This window comes from Rhinolophus sinicus, chromosome 14 (assembly GCF_057876585.1).
Source record: "Rhinolophus sinicus isolate RSI-liver-muscle chromosome 14, RSI-T2T, whole genome shotgun sequence".
Lineage (NCBI taxonomy): Eukaryota > Metazoa > Chordata > Mammalia > Chiroptera > Rhinolophidae > Rhinolophus > Rhinolophus sinicus.
Genome location: NC_142514.1, coordinates 150,367,147 through 150,381,128, shown reverse-complemented (window position 1 = coordinate 150,381,128; position 13,982 = coordinate 150,367,147). Strand labels below are relative to the sequence as shown.

The window sequence follows — 13,982 nt, the reverse complement described above, 5'->3', positions numbered from 1 at the left end:
CCAAAGTAGTATCTGATTTCATCTTGGTGGTTACAGGAAGTGATGATTAATTTTGCCTTGAATTTCCTGTATGAAGAAGTGATACCTTTAACTTTCCCAGCACAAAATTCTAAATACTACTTGTAGGTATACAAAATGAATACTCGCATAACATGTAAATGTGAGGAAGGATTTAAAGAAAATCTAGAGTTACCATATATTAGACCTGTGCTCTGTGCTATATTGGTGACATTTTTGCTCATGAAATATAATCATTTATATTTAGGACAGAGAACATTTTCATCGAGTTGATAGTTTTTTTTTTTTTGGTAGGATCATTTGTTTAAAAAGTGTGCTACCCTTTTGGTAGCCTTGTCAATGAAAGGAATCTTATTTCCAAGTTTGAATGATCATGGGATTAGAAAAAAAATGCTTTTGGTAGTTGTTCATCTCAAAGCTTTGCCTCTATTTGGGTACATCTGCTTTTTTGGAGAGGTAAGATGAGAGCACAGGAATTCTGTATTCTTCAGTGTGAAAGTAAGTACACTTAGACGTTGCTAATCCTTGATAAAGAAATTGGAAATGTGATTTAAGGGCATCTTTAGATTTACAGATTATAATGTGTGTTTAAGAGGACATGGGTGGGGTGACGTGGGATGGGTAAGAGGTGGCAGGTTGGGGAAGGTGGAATAAGTGCTCTTGTTCTTGAGATTACAGTTTTGGATGGTCTCCTTTTGGGGGGTTACCTATGAATTAACTCCTGGTAAAAGTTGGGAGACCCTTAGTGATTTTGGATAGATTCTGACTGTCATCTAAGGCCTGGACTCTTGTGGTATTGATTTTTGAGAACTTGAAAAAGTGTTTTGCTTCTGGCATGGTTTAATTTTATAGGTTTTCTTTCTCTGGTATTTTCTCACAAGCAGAGCTATTCTTCCTGTACTAGTGGCAAGTGGAAGCTATGGTCCATTAAGACGTTTGTGAGAGAGAGGATTTGGAAAATATTCTACGTACAGTGGTTCTTCAGCCTTTTTTGTACACAGTACTCTTGGCAGGTTGATAAAGCCTACTGTGTGGACTCCTCAGCACTGATTTTTATATGTATAAAGTAGAATGCAGACGATTATAAAGGAAACCAATTACATTTAAATATAGTTATAAAAGTATTAAAAACAACAATTCCTACTTAACTTGTGTTGAGTGTAAATGCTATTCCTAATGATCTGCAACCACTGTTCTATGAAATATCTGATTTCTGTTGGTGACAGTCACAGGTACTGCTGCAGTGGTTTATTGAAGGAAATGCTAGATTTCAGTTAGCGGCTAGTTAAAAAAATATGTTTCCCCATCCATGTTTTTGAAGTTTTAATCCCAAGAACCCCTTTTTAAATGCAGTGAAAAAGAAAATCAGGATTTGGAACCAGATGACTATAGATGGATTGAGTTTCGTATTCACTACTTACAGTATTAACGTACTTTTGCACTGCGGAGCCTTTATTTCCTCATCAACAGAATGGAGATGGTGCTAGTACTTGTGGGATTTTAGCTTTTTCTATCTAGAACACTCACAAAAAAGTTAAAATCCCACAAGTACTATGACTATCTCCATGTACTATCACAGTTTACTGGGACTGTCATTTTTACCAGTTTGAGTGAAGTATAAAAACCTTATCTCCCTTTATGACCCTTTACTCTTTCCTGTTTACAGTATAATTATTTTAAATGTTACCTTTACATACATAGAGAATCACATCAGACAGTATTATAATTTTTGCTTCAAATGTCAAGCATACTTAGAAAACTCAAGAGAAGGAAAGCCTGTCTTATTTATCCATATTTTTGCTAACTGGATTCTCCCTGAGGTTCCTTCTTTCATTCTTTCTGGTTAGAGAACTTCTTTAGCCATTCTTTCAGAATAAGTCCTCTTGTGACACATTCTCTTATGTTTGTTTTACCTTCATTCCTTAAGGCTATTTTTTTTTTTTTGGCGGGTGCTCTGGGAGGAGATAGGATTCTGGGTCTATAATTCATTTTTATTCAGCACCTGAAAAATTGTGCTACTTCTGGTTTTTAATGCTCAGTCTGCTATCATCCTTTGTTTTTGCCCTATAGATAAGATGTTTTTCTCTGCCTTCAAGATTTTTTCCTTGTCTTTAGTTTTTAGATGTTCAATTATCATGTGTCTTAGTGTGGATTTCTTTGGGTTTTTTTCCTTTTTAGTTTTGCTCTGCTTCTTGAGTGTGTAGGTTTCTATCTTGCCAAATCTGGGAAGTTTTCAGCTATTATTTCTTCAAGCACTTTTTCAGCCCCGCTCTCATTGTCCTCTCCTCTGGTACTGATAATGTGAATGTTAGATCTTTTGTTAGAGGCCCACAGGGGACTTGAGGCTCTGTTCCTTTATTTTTTTTCAGTCTATTTCTCTCTGGTTTTTCAGATTGAGTAGTTTCTGTTGTTCTATCTTCCAGTCCATTGATTATTTCTTCTTCCTTTTTATTCTGCTTTTGAGACCATCCTCTGAGCTTTTTATTTTTGTTAGTTTTCAGTTTTAAGTCCCATGTGGTTCTTTATAAAATATTTGTTTGCTGAGACTCTGATTTTTTTTTTTTGCTGAGGTTTCTTTTTTCTTTTTTCATTTATTTTAAGTGTGCTTGTAATTGTTGAAACATTTTTACAAGACTGCTTTAATGTCTGTCAGATGATTCTAACATCTCTCATCTCAATGTTGGTATCTTTTTTTTTTTGTCATTCAGTTTGAGATCTTCCTGGTTCTTGGATTTTTCTGTTGAAACCTGCACATTTTCATATTTTATTCTGAAGCTCTGGCTCTTACCCAAAGCATCTGTTTCAGCTCTTTTTGATACTGCCCTGGCTAGAGAAGGGAGGTGGAGCTGCTGCCTCATTACTGCCAGGTGGAGGTAGCCATCCCAATTCCCCACTGAGCTTCTGTTGAAATCTGAGGTGGGAGGACGCTCCTTATTCCTGCTGTTTGGGGGTGCAAGTCCAGGCTCCCCACATGACTTCCATTGATGCTGTTGGGGGATAGAGATTCATTACCGGCCAGCGGGATGAAAGTCCTTGCTCTGTACTTAGGCTTCTCTGATACCATCCCGACTGGTTGGGGTACCTCTTTATAACCTTGAGTGTGAAATTCTAGGCTCCCCCACTGCCTTTGCTGGCGGGGTTAGGGGTGGGCCATGGTTCTTTCTGTGGTGTGTGACTGGAGTACAGTGGTTATTGTTTTAAGTTTGCCATCTTTCTGGGCTGCCCTTTTCCTGGTCCCTTGGCTAGAGAGAGCACGTTCTGGTTGGAGTTTGTTTTGTCTACTTCTGTTGGCATTTCCAGGTCTCAGGCTTTTTCAGTTCCAATTCTGGGATTTTTAAGGAAACAAGGAAACCCAGGGCACTCACCATGGTGGTGTTCCTTGGGCTCCAGAGCATTAGCCTGTCCGCCTTCTCTCCCATTTTCTTTCAGAGTCTTCATGTATTTTTTGTTTTAAATGTAGTTCAGCCTTGAACAACACAGGGATGCCCCTGCACCATCAAAAATCTGCATATAACTTTTGACTCCCCCAAAACTTAACTACTACTAGCTTACTGTTGGTTTGGAAGCCTTACTGATTAATACATATTTTGCATGTTATATATGTTAAATACTATAATCTTTTTTTATTTTATTGTTTTTTTCAGTGACAGTTGACATTCAGTATTATTTTATATTAGTTTCAAGTGTCCAGAGTAGTGGTTAGACATTTATATAATTTATGTAGCGATCCTTCCGATTAGTCAGGTACCCAGCTGGCAAGATATATAGTTGTTGCAATATCACTGGCTATATTCTCTATGCTGTACTTTACGTCCCTGTGACTGTTTTGTAACTACCAATTTGTATTTCTTAATCCCTTCACCTTTTTCATCCAACCCCTCAACCCTCCTCCCCTCTGGCAACCATCAGTTTGTTCTCTATCTGTGAGTCTGTTTCTGTTTTCTTTGCTCATTTATTCTGTTCTTTAGATTCCACATATAAGTAAGATCATATGGTATTTGTCTTTCTCTGTTGACTTAATTTCACTTAGCGTAATACCCTGTAGGTCCATCCATGTTGTCACAAATGGTAAGATCTCATTCTTTTTTATGGCTGAGTAGTGTTAAATATTCCATTGTACATATAGAGGCTGCCAAAAAATGTATACACATTTTAAGAAAGGAAAAAACTATTAAAATTGTAATACTGAATATATGAGATCTGACAATTAAGTTTGCGAATTTATTGCAACGATGTTGCTAATTTTTTTTTTCCGATATCAGAGGGATTATTCATTATGAATTTGTACCAACTGGACAGTTAACCAAGTTTACTATTTGGAAATGCTGAAAAGGCTGCATGAAAAAGTTAGACGACCTGAACTTTTCGCCAACTATTCGTGGTTCTTGCATCACGACAATGTACCAGCTCACACAGCACTGTCTGTGAAAGAGTTTTTAGCCAGTAAACAAATAACTATATTGGAACATTCTCCCTACTCACCTGATATGACCCCCAATGACTTCTTTGTTTATCTGAAGATAAAGGAAATATTGAAAGGAAGACATTTTGATGACATTCAGGACACCAAGGGTAGTATGACTACAGCTCTGATGGCCATTCCAGAAAAAGTTCCAAAATTGCTTTGAAGGGTGAACTAGGCGCTGGTTTCCATGCATAGCTTCCCAAGGGCAGTGCTTTGAAGGTGACGGTAGTGATATTCAGCAGTGAGGTATGTGGCACTATATGTCTTTTATATTTACTTCAGTTTCTCTAGTGTGTGATGAAACACATTATAGACTACAAATCAAGATTTCTTCTATCATTTTAAGCTTAGAAAAAAAATTTCTCTTATGGTCTGATAGGGAGTTTTTTTTTTTCCCCCTCTATCAGATTTTAAAAATATTGTTATATCTTGTTTTTATAAGGAATTTGTTTCTTGGCTTTCTGATTTGCTCCAATGACTATATGTGATTTTTAAAAATTGATTGAAAACCAGTGAAATATTTATGAAAATTTCATTAAAAATACAAAATCTTTACCTTATATGCAAAGAGGTACGCAACACAAAGAAGTGAAATATAAAGTAAAAGCCTCCCGCTTACCCCTTCGATGGTATTCCTGTGCAGGTTCTCATTCACAAGTAGCAGCCACATACAATAAAATGCACCCAGTTTAAGGGTGTCATTAGATGAGTTTAGACAAATGTGTATGTGAAAACTGGAACCATGACCAAAAGTAAGATAGAGTGCACGTCCATAACCCAAGAAGTTTCCTTGTGCCCCTTCCCAATCAGTAAGCTCTAGAGGTAACCGCGGTATTGATTTTGATCACGTAGTTTAGTTTTGTCTGTTTTGGACTTTATATCATGGAATCAAATACAGTATGTCCTCTTTTTGTATCTGTGATGTTTTTGTCTGGCATCATGTTCTTGGGATTCATCCATGGTATTGTTTGTTTTGGTAGCTTGTTCCTTTCTATTGCTTGGTAGTGACCTGCACTATGAATATACCAAATTTATTTGTGTAGTTTGTTGATGGAACGTTTGGGTTGTTTACAGGTTTTAGAAATTATGAATAGAGCTTCTCTAAACATTCATGTACCAGTTACTATATGGATTTATATTTTCATTTCTCTTGGATTAAAACCAAGTTGTGGGTTATTAAATCATATGGTAAGTGTATGTTTAACTTTGGAAAATAGTTTGGCAGATTCTTATGATATGGTTATACCATTTTATATTTCCACCAAAGATGTGTGGAAATTCCATTTACTCTTGAGTCCTTACCAACACTTGGTATTTAGCCGATCTAATGGGTGTGTAGTGGTATCTCGTTGTGGCTTTAATTTGCTTTTTTCTGACTGATGATGTTTAACATTTCTTTGTGTGCATTATTGTCCATTTGTATGGCTTCTTGAGTATCTGTTCAAGTGTTTTGTCTTTTTTAAAAATTGGGTTGCTTGTGTTATTGAATTGTAAAGATTCTTATATTTGAAACAAATCCTTTGTCAGCTATGTGAATTGCAAATATTTTCTCCTGGCCTTTTTGTTATTTATTTATTTGAGGTATAATTGACATATTAACTTTATATTAGTTTCAGGTGTACAAAATAATGATTTTGTATTTGGTATGTTGTGAAATGATCACCATAATTAGTCTAAATTAACTTCCGTCATCATGCATGTTTTTTCCTTTTTTGTATTTATATCCTATTTCTTTAGTTGTATTGCTGGGGCCAGAACTTTTAAACTTTTAAAATAACAAAATGGTTAAATAAAAATGAATTATAGTAGATGTCCTTGTTTTGCTAATGATGTTTTTCCTACATCATGTAAAATAAAAATTTTTCTGGGTAAGTTATGTTAAGAGTCCTTTAATGTTTTTAGTTAATGTTATTATTAGCAATGTAATTTTATTAGATGCTATTTTGGCATCTATGGATATGGATCCTGTTTTTTTTTTTTTTTATTAAACTGTTATTGTGATATCCCTTAATGTTGAATTGTTTTTGTATAATTAGGACATGTATCACTTCATTAAATATTTATTTAGCACACTGAGGAATTTTATATACTATCAATTTTACCTGATAAGTGTGTTTTTTTTTTTCAATTGTATGGGTGTTGTATTTCTTGTTTCCGTTTCCTGGGTACATAATAATCTATGATCAAGACTATATTTGTCTTGTAGGATGAATTGGATAGTATGTTCATCTTTACATCCTTGAAGAGTTTTAAATTTTATGTTCTTTAAAAATAAGAATTTACCACTGTTGTAATTACCAGATATTCATTTTGTTGATAGATTTTAGACATTTTCATCCATTTTATCTTTTATTGGTTTAGTTTTCTATTTCTTGAGATAGTTTTGTGTATAAATAAGTTTTTTCTGTTATAAATTTTGGTGTAAAACCATTACCTTAATTAAACTTATCAACTTTATTATATAGTTGTGTATAAGAGTGTCTTTATCTTTTTTATAGCTTCTTTCCCTTGAATATACACCATATACTCTGTATATCTCGTCTGAACATTTTTTTGAGTGTTACTACTTGTCAACATTCTGCCTCTGCTTTCCCAAGAATTTAAGATGACTAAGGCATCCCTGCCCAGTGGTTCTCATTTAGATTTTCTAGAATGGGTCTGCCCTCACCCTTTTCCCCAGTGCTAGGTCTGAAATTGTCAGTATTACCAATTATGTTGTTTTCCTTTCGGTTTAACAGTTTTGTAAAATCTTACAATTTATTGCTTTGTTTTTCTCTTTTGATGAGCACATTCAAAATTATGTATGCACCTTTGAATACTGCATTCGTCATTTGGATAGATGTTGAAATCCTGTATTTATTTTTTCAAAGTATGTTTTTCCTCATTTGAGTTGTTTAGCATAATATATATTTGAAATGTCTTTGTTGATTTCTGCTTTTTGTTTTGTTTTATTTTGGGCATTGTGGCCAGGGATCTGGACTTTTTAGACACTGGAGAAGATACGTTTCTTCTCTTTAGTGCAGGGACATATCCAAGTGTTAAGGGGCCTAAAGCTAATTGTAGTTTTGAGGACCCTCTTTAAGAAAGAATACAGAATTATGTATACAGATGAATATTTGTTTAGAATGAAAAAAGAAGGAATCTATGTCAATTAAATGCCTCAAAGCTGAATCTTCACTCGTTTTGTGATGAATCTGCCTCTGCTTTAAAGTGTTAAATGTGGTTTATGTGCATTGAATATACATTCATTTTATTTATATCCTTTGTGTCCTATATTTTTGACTACATGCTATAGAGAGTTTCTAATAGTTTTTACACTGATTTGTACTTTTTGTTGCCTAAAGAATGTTTCCGTTATTGCAAAATGGCGTTTTAAATTCTCACTATAGCTCTTGCCAAATAAATTTTACCATGTTTAATAATGTTTTCATACTTGCTTTCTTTCCTTTGTTGACAAATTTGATGCATTTTTTTTGGTTCACTCCTTTGTTAGCTTTGAGTTTTTAAAGCACTACATTGTTGTATTTTACTTAGAAAGAAATCCTATTGAACCTCTTTTCTAGGGAAGCCACTAAACTTTCTGACAATTATTTTGGTCTCAGTTTGGCCTCTGTATTTTTCTCTTCATGCTTTCTTATGTTTGAGCTGGTTTTTAATTTCTTTATTTTACAGTGACTTTTAAGGAGCAACTCCTATTTTCATTATCTGTAGTATTTGGTGGCGGTTGGGTAGTAAATAAAGTTTTCATCCAAGAAATTTTTTCTCTGTTGAGTTACGGTTGTGGGTAAGAAGCGTGTATAAATGTATGAAGAGTTGCTTGGAAGAGATGAAAAATGTTTACTGCACATTTTGTTTTTCCCTGATACCTTTAGAAATTCGTTAAGTGGGGGAGAATTTACTTCTGTTTTGTTTGCATTATGTTGCAGAAATTTATTTTGTCCCAATTCTAGTGGCAGTTTTACTGATCACATGACTTTCTAATGCAATCAAGTGAGAATAGGATAACCAGTTATTGTCCTGGAATAAAATTTTAATTCCCACATCCTCTGGGGCCTTTGAGATTTTGTGTGTGTGTATGTGTGTGTGTGTGTGTGTGTGTGTGTGTGTGTGTGTGTGTATACAATCAAGCAATGCTTAGTGTAAATTGAAAGGCAGTTTTGCTAGTACTGATAAAAATGCTTCTGAAGCTAACATAATACTGCTTGCCTTTTTTAGTGTTAGTAACGGCAGATTGTATTTGTTCTTTAAACACTTAGGAAGGTCATGGAACTGATTTCCCCCTATGGGACTCTCACCTCAGTGGGATAGTTAGTAGATAGAATGAGACTTTTTTCCCCCTCATAACTCTGAAGAAGACAACTTCCTTTATTTTGCATTTTTGGGTGGTGGTTATAGCACTTGTTTTGAGGTTTGACCAGTCTCTGTTCAGCTATTTTTATTTTCACATGTCACTTTGTGTATACTCAGTTTTATTTTAACTACACTATCCTCTGTAATGAGATTTGTGCATGCATATTATGTCTTGAAACACCACTGTTGTTTTGACTTAATTTGGCTTAATTCGTTTATACTATTTCTGTTTCATCTGAGTTGTTTTTTTAAACAAGTGAATGCCTAGTTTTCCACAGCTGAACTGAATAGCAAAATCATACTCTTAATAGATTTGCAGTGTTTGTTTTCTCTGTTTAACATGTAAATGACTTAAGATATGACATGAGTTTCAACTGCTCCGTTGCTGTGTCCCCACTCTCCCACCCCTAACATCCCACTAGAGGACATTTTGCTCTTATTGGAATCTGTGTCCTAAATTGAATTGGACTCTTGATTTTGTCATGTCAATCAAAGTATAGGAGTAGAGGTACAGGAGAACTTCTACCCCTTAATTTTTTAATTTTTTGTTTTACCATTGTTTAGCTTTCAGATGTCTTACTAAACAAATTTAAGAATCAGTGAAACCTGATAGTTTCGTGTTGCATATTTAATCTTTTCCAAAACTTTATTAACATTGGAAAGCATATATTCCCTGAAATAAGTTTTATTATCACAACAATTGGTGTTTAATCTAATATGTGCTGTAACTTTTTATGTAAAATAAAATTTAAGCATCTTGTAAAATAGTTAATAATTTTATACTTCCTGGCACAGAAATTCAGTATATACAGCATGCTAAAAATTATATAATAGCAGCATTTTGGAGGCTATTGTAACATTCTAGTTACTTGTAGTTTTAAGCTATCACTATTTCTGGTTTTAAATTTGAGGAAGTAGATGTGAGAAGCCTCGAGAGATTCTAAAGTCCATCCTCCCTCAAAATGGGATCAATTGCTGCTCCTTCCCCAACCTCCACAGCATTCCATAATTAGATAGTAGTATTTTATGCAAAAAGTATCGTTTTACAAACCAAATAGAAGATATAATGGACGAAAAGACCCCTTGTGCAATAGCAAACAAAAAGACATTTCTTCCACACACTTAAAAAATGTGTAATATCCATATTGGGAAACCTAAAAATGCTACCATGGTTCACAGAGAAGACTTAAATCAATAGAAAAGCACACTATATTCTTGGATTTGAAGATTCAAATTCTTAACTGTGTCAATTCTCAAACTTAATGGCATTCTAAAATAAAAAAATAACTAAAGGACTGAAAAAAAACAAACAAACAACAAAACACCACCAGAAGGTTACTCTGCTGAGATAGTAAGTATTAGTGTAAGCTCATTTTGTAGATGAGTAAAATGAAGCTCAGAGAAATCAAGTAACTTCTCCAAGGTCTCAAGTTTAGGAGGTGGTTGAAGCTCCAAGGCTTCACAATAGGTGAGTTTGAGGGCTCAGGTATAATAATAGCTAATATTTAGTAAGTACTTACGTTACTAAGCATTATTGTTCCATGCAAAGTATTATATATTTTAATTAGAAAAGCATCTTAATATATTTAGAAAGTCAAAATTTGTGAGACTTTCCTAGGGAGGTTTTGGAGATAATGCATGCCGTATTTATAGATTATATATAGGTCCTTTATAATACCCTCCCAATTTCACGTTTTCCTACATGTATAAGTAGTTGCTCCAGCATCATTTGATTAGTTTATCCTCACCATATGATCTGCTATTCTAATTCTTTACATATCAAATTTCATACATGTGGATTTGTTTTTTTAGGCCTTCTCTTCAGTTCCATTAATCTTTTTGGCTATTCTGTGTCAGTTCCACACTATCTTAATTTAATAAATTGTTAGGATGAGCTTGACTGCTCTTTTCATTCAATAAAAATTTCATTAAACAAGTATTTATTGGATAACTATTCTGTGCCAGAAACTGCAGGTGCTGGGAAAATAGCACTGAACAACAATAAAAAATTCTCATGGAGCTTACACTTATAAAGAATTTATTGGACATTTATTTTGCTTATAAATTTTAAGATCAGCTTGTCAAATTCCATGAAAAACCCAATAGCTTTTTTATTTTAAATTGTATTAGGCAAAATTGACAGTTCTATTCATGAACATAGAATGCTTTTCCCTTCATAGATATCTAGTCCCCCTTTGGCCTTTGTTGAAAGCTTTATAGTTTCTTTCCATAAAGGTCTAGAATGTATTTTATTAGATTTACTCTTCATTACCATCTTTGCAGTTGCTATTGTAAATGGTATCTTGTATTTGACTTAAGGTTTCTAATGGCTTATACACAGAAATGGCTTTTTGGGGGCAGGTGGGGAGATGTAGATTTTTATATCCAGACACCTTGCAGAACTCCATTCCCAGTAATTATTCTGTATATTTTGTAGGGCTTTCTGTATAGATAACCATATCATCAAATAATGTTTTTAACTCATCATTTTGTTTTCTTGTCTTATTGCATTGGTTAAGACCTCTACTGTAATATCGAATAAACATAGTAATAGTGGACATTCTTCTTGTTCTTGCTTTTAAAGAGTTTCACTGTTTAAAAAAATGTTTGTGATAGGTTTTCGGTTCCCTTTTAGTCCCACTTGCTATTAATTTTTAAGGTAAGTGTGACATTTTCTCATGCTTTTCCTGTATCTTATGATCACATTGTTTTTCCTTTAATCTGGTCATAAGGTGAATTACAGTGTCGTTTTCCAAAAAGGTTTATGTATCCTTGGATTCCTGGGATACATTAGACAATATATATTTTTGTTTATGTGCTGTTAGATTCTGTTTGCTAATATTTTATATATGACTTTTTACTTTATTTTTTGTATCTATGTTTTTTTAGTGAAGTTTGACCTATAAATTTTCTTTTTCATTATGTCCTTTTCTGATTTTGGTATCTAGCTTATAAGTTGGGGAGTATTTCCTCCTTTTCTGTTCTCTGGAAGGATTTGTGTAATACTGGAACTACCTGCCCCATGGAAATTTTGTAGAACTGACTTTTCCAATTCTGGACCTATTTTTTTGTGTATGTGTGGTGATGTTCTTTTGTTTCTTAATTTTTCCTCCTTTATCAATCCTAGGCTTTGTAATTATTCCATCCTCAAACAAGAGTGAGCACAAATAAGAGTAGGGAGTACTTATTGATAAGGAAACAGGAAAGGCAGAACTTCAGGAATGAGTCAGAATTTCAGAGACTAAACTTTGGGCCAGCAGCAAGCTGGTGGTTGGAAAGGGAGCTAAATCTGAGACTTTTCCTTATTAAGAAAGCTCTCTCTAACCAGGCTGAAGTGGTCATGGATGGGCTATTGTGGTATTGCATGTAGACAGTGCCCTGTTCTCCCTACTCCCACTCACTCCTGAATGATCAAACAAATGTACACTAACGGAGCCCAAGACATGGCAGAAATACCAAATAACAGATTTAAGCCCCACCCCCACCTTGTGCAGGAACTTGAGATATTTTGACACTTTAATCGTTCTTAAGAGTGTAAGTATAAAGAATGAGGGACTTCAATGTCATCCTTTTAGAGTTCCCCTGCCCCATCCTACCAGCCTTCCATGAAGGGTGATTGATTGAGAAAACCTAAAATTGGCTCTCAACAGTCAGGCTAGTAGGAGAAATAGTATGGACATTCCCAAAGGTTTTAAAGTATTGACGTGCATTTGTTTATAATCAGTTTATCTTTTATTGTTATGTTGTTTAAGTTACTAAGAAAATTAATGCACATTTTCAAAGTTTTCCCATGTTTTATACCATACTTCTTTTTATGATTGGTTGTCAGCGTCTTGAAAAATGAATTTTGAAATAAATTTAAATTATTTGGTGTGTTTATTTTTGCCAGTCCATGCTATTTTATATAAATTGACAGTATATTTAGTGCCTTTTCAGAAGTTTCTTCTGTGTTTTTATCATAAGCCATTCTTAGCTAATGGTTTTGTACAACTTTCTGAAAGTAACAAAAAAATTGGTGAAGGGGAATCTCTGGGCCAACCGAGAGTTTAACCTTGAAGGCTAAGTGTCGATGATGAGATTGGTATAGGAAAAACTTTCTACTGCTTTTATTTTGCTTATAGTTTGACATTAGCTAAATGAGTAATAGGTCAATGAGAGTTGCTTAAAGAAGTTTAAATTTTTGACTTGGTTAATTTCCAGTCTCAGTGTCAATTGACCTCTGACTTTTGGTAGAGATCATGTTACTCTACACAAACATGCAGTCATTCTAGGTATGTTGCCACTTAAGGAAACGACTTTAAAAAAATCTGTTAGGACATGGGAAACAAAGATCTTGCTATCTTGTGGTTTTCAGAGTGTCGGGAGGTTTGGTTGCTCGTATATTTCACTCAATTGCTTTGTGTTCAATGAATAAGATCACACCTTGCCTTGCCTCTGCAGACTCACTGCAAAGGAAATAGCTAAAGGTAAAATGACCTCAACTGAATGTGGTTTTCTTGTGGGGATGGAGTGGGTGGGCAATGTTACAACTAAATAAACAAATTGAATTATGTAGGAAGACCTTTATTTAACTCATCTTTATATTCTTTTCATACTGTGACTTTTTATTCCTTATTCTTTACACATTTGTACTATGATTAAGTTCATTGTAAATATGTACCATAATTACAATTGAGATATTTAGTATTTTTAATACTCTTATTTTAATTATAACTTCTCTAGTAAGTTCTTTTTTGCTTGAACTGAGTCTACTTATTGTGAATGCCTTCAGGTAAGAGAGATGTGTGGGTTGAATGAAACCCCCTTTTTCTTGTCATGTTGGATTCTTTTACATGTTTTTGCTAGTTTATTTTGCAAGTTTCTGTTGTTTTGATCACACAATTGTTTTGTACTAAAAAGTAAAATTGATATTTGCCTCTTGACCATCAGCCTTTTATCTGTTGAGTGTTGGGCATGAGATATGACAATACTTTAAAGGGGAGGAAGAAATCCTTCATTATGTATGGTAATGTTGCAGTTATCTGTGCTCTTAGACGGCAGAAGGGAGTTTGGCTAGTTTTATCTGTGTTCATTGCAATGCTCAGTGAGATCATGCTCAAATACCTAGGAACCCTCCTCGCTTGCCACGTATTCATTGCCAGTGTTAGGA

General features: G+C 34.3%; 1 protein-coding gene across 4 annotated transcripts in view; it reads left to right on the top strand.

Annotated features, from left to right (window-relative positions):
* Positions 1 to 13,982, top strand: part of RRAS2 (RAS related 2) — a 68,858-nt gene that overhangs the window by 18,363 nt on the left and 36,513 nt on the right. Inside the window, exon 1 of one of the 4 annotated variants that reach the window (XM_074336037.2) lies at positions 4,590 to 4,729. The exons of 2 other annotated variants lie outside the window; for them this stretch is intronic. Coding sequence is in view for 1 of the 2 variants with exons in the window: in XM_019754486.3 (XP_019610045.1) it covers positions 5,570 to 5,671 (102 nt within the window). In the remaining variant the exon portion in view is untranslated. Of the gene's footprint in view, positions 1 to 4,589; positions 4,730 to 5,545; positions 5,672 to 13,982 lie in introns of those variants that run through there. One more of the 4 variants, XM_019754486.3, reaches the window with a different exon arrangement.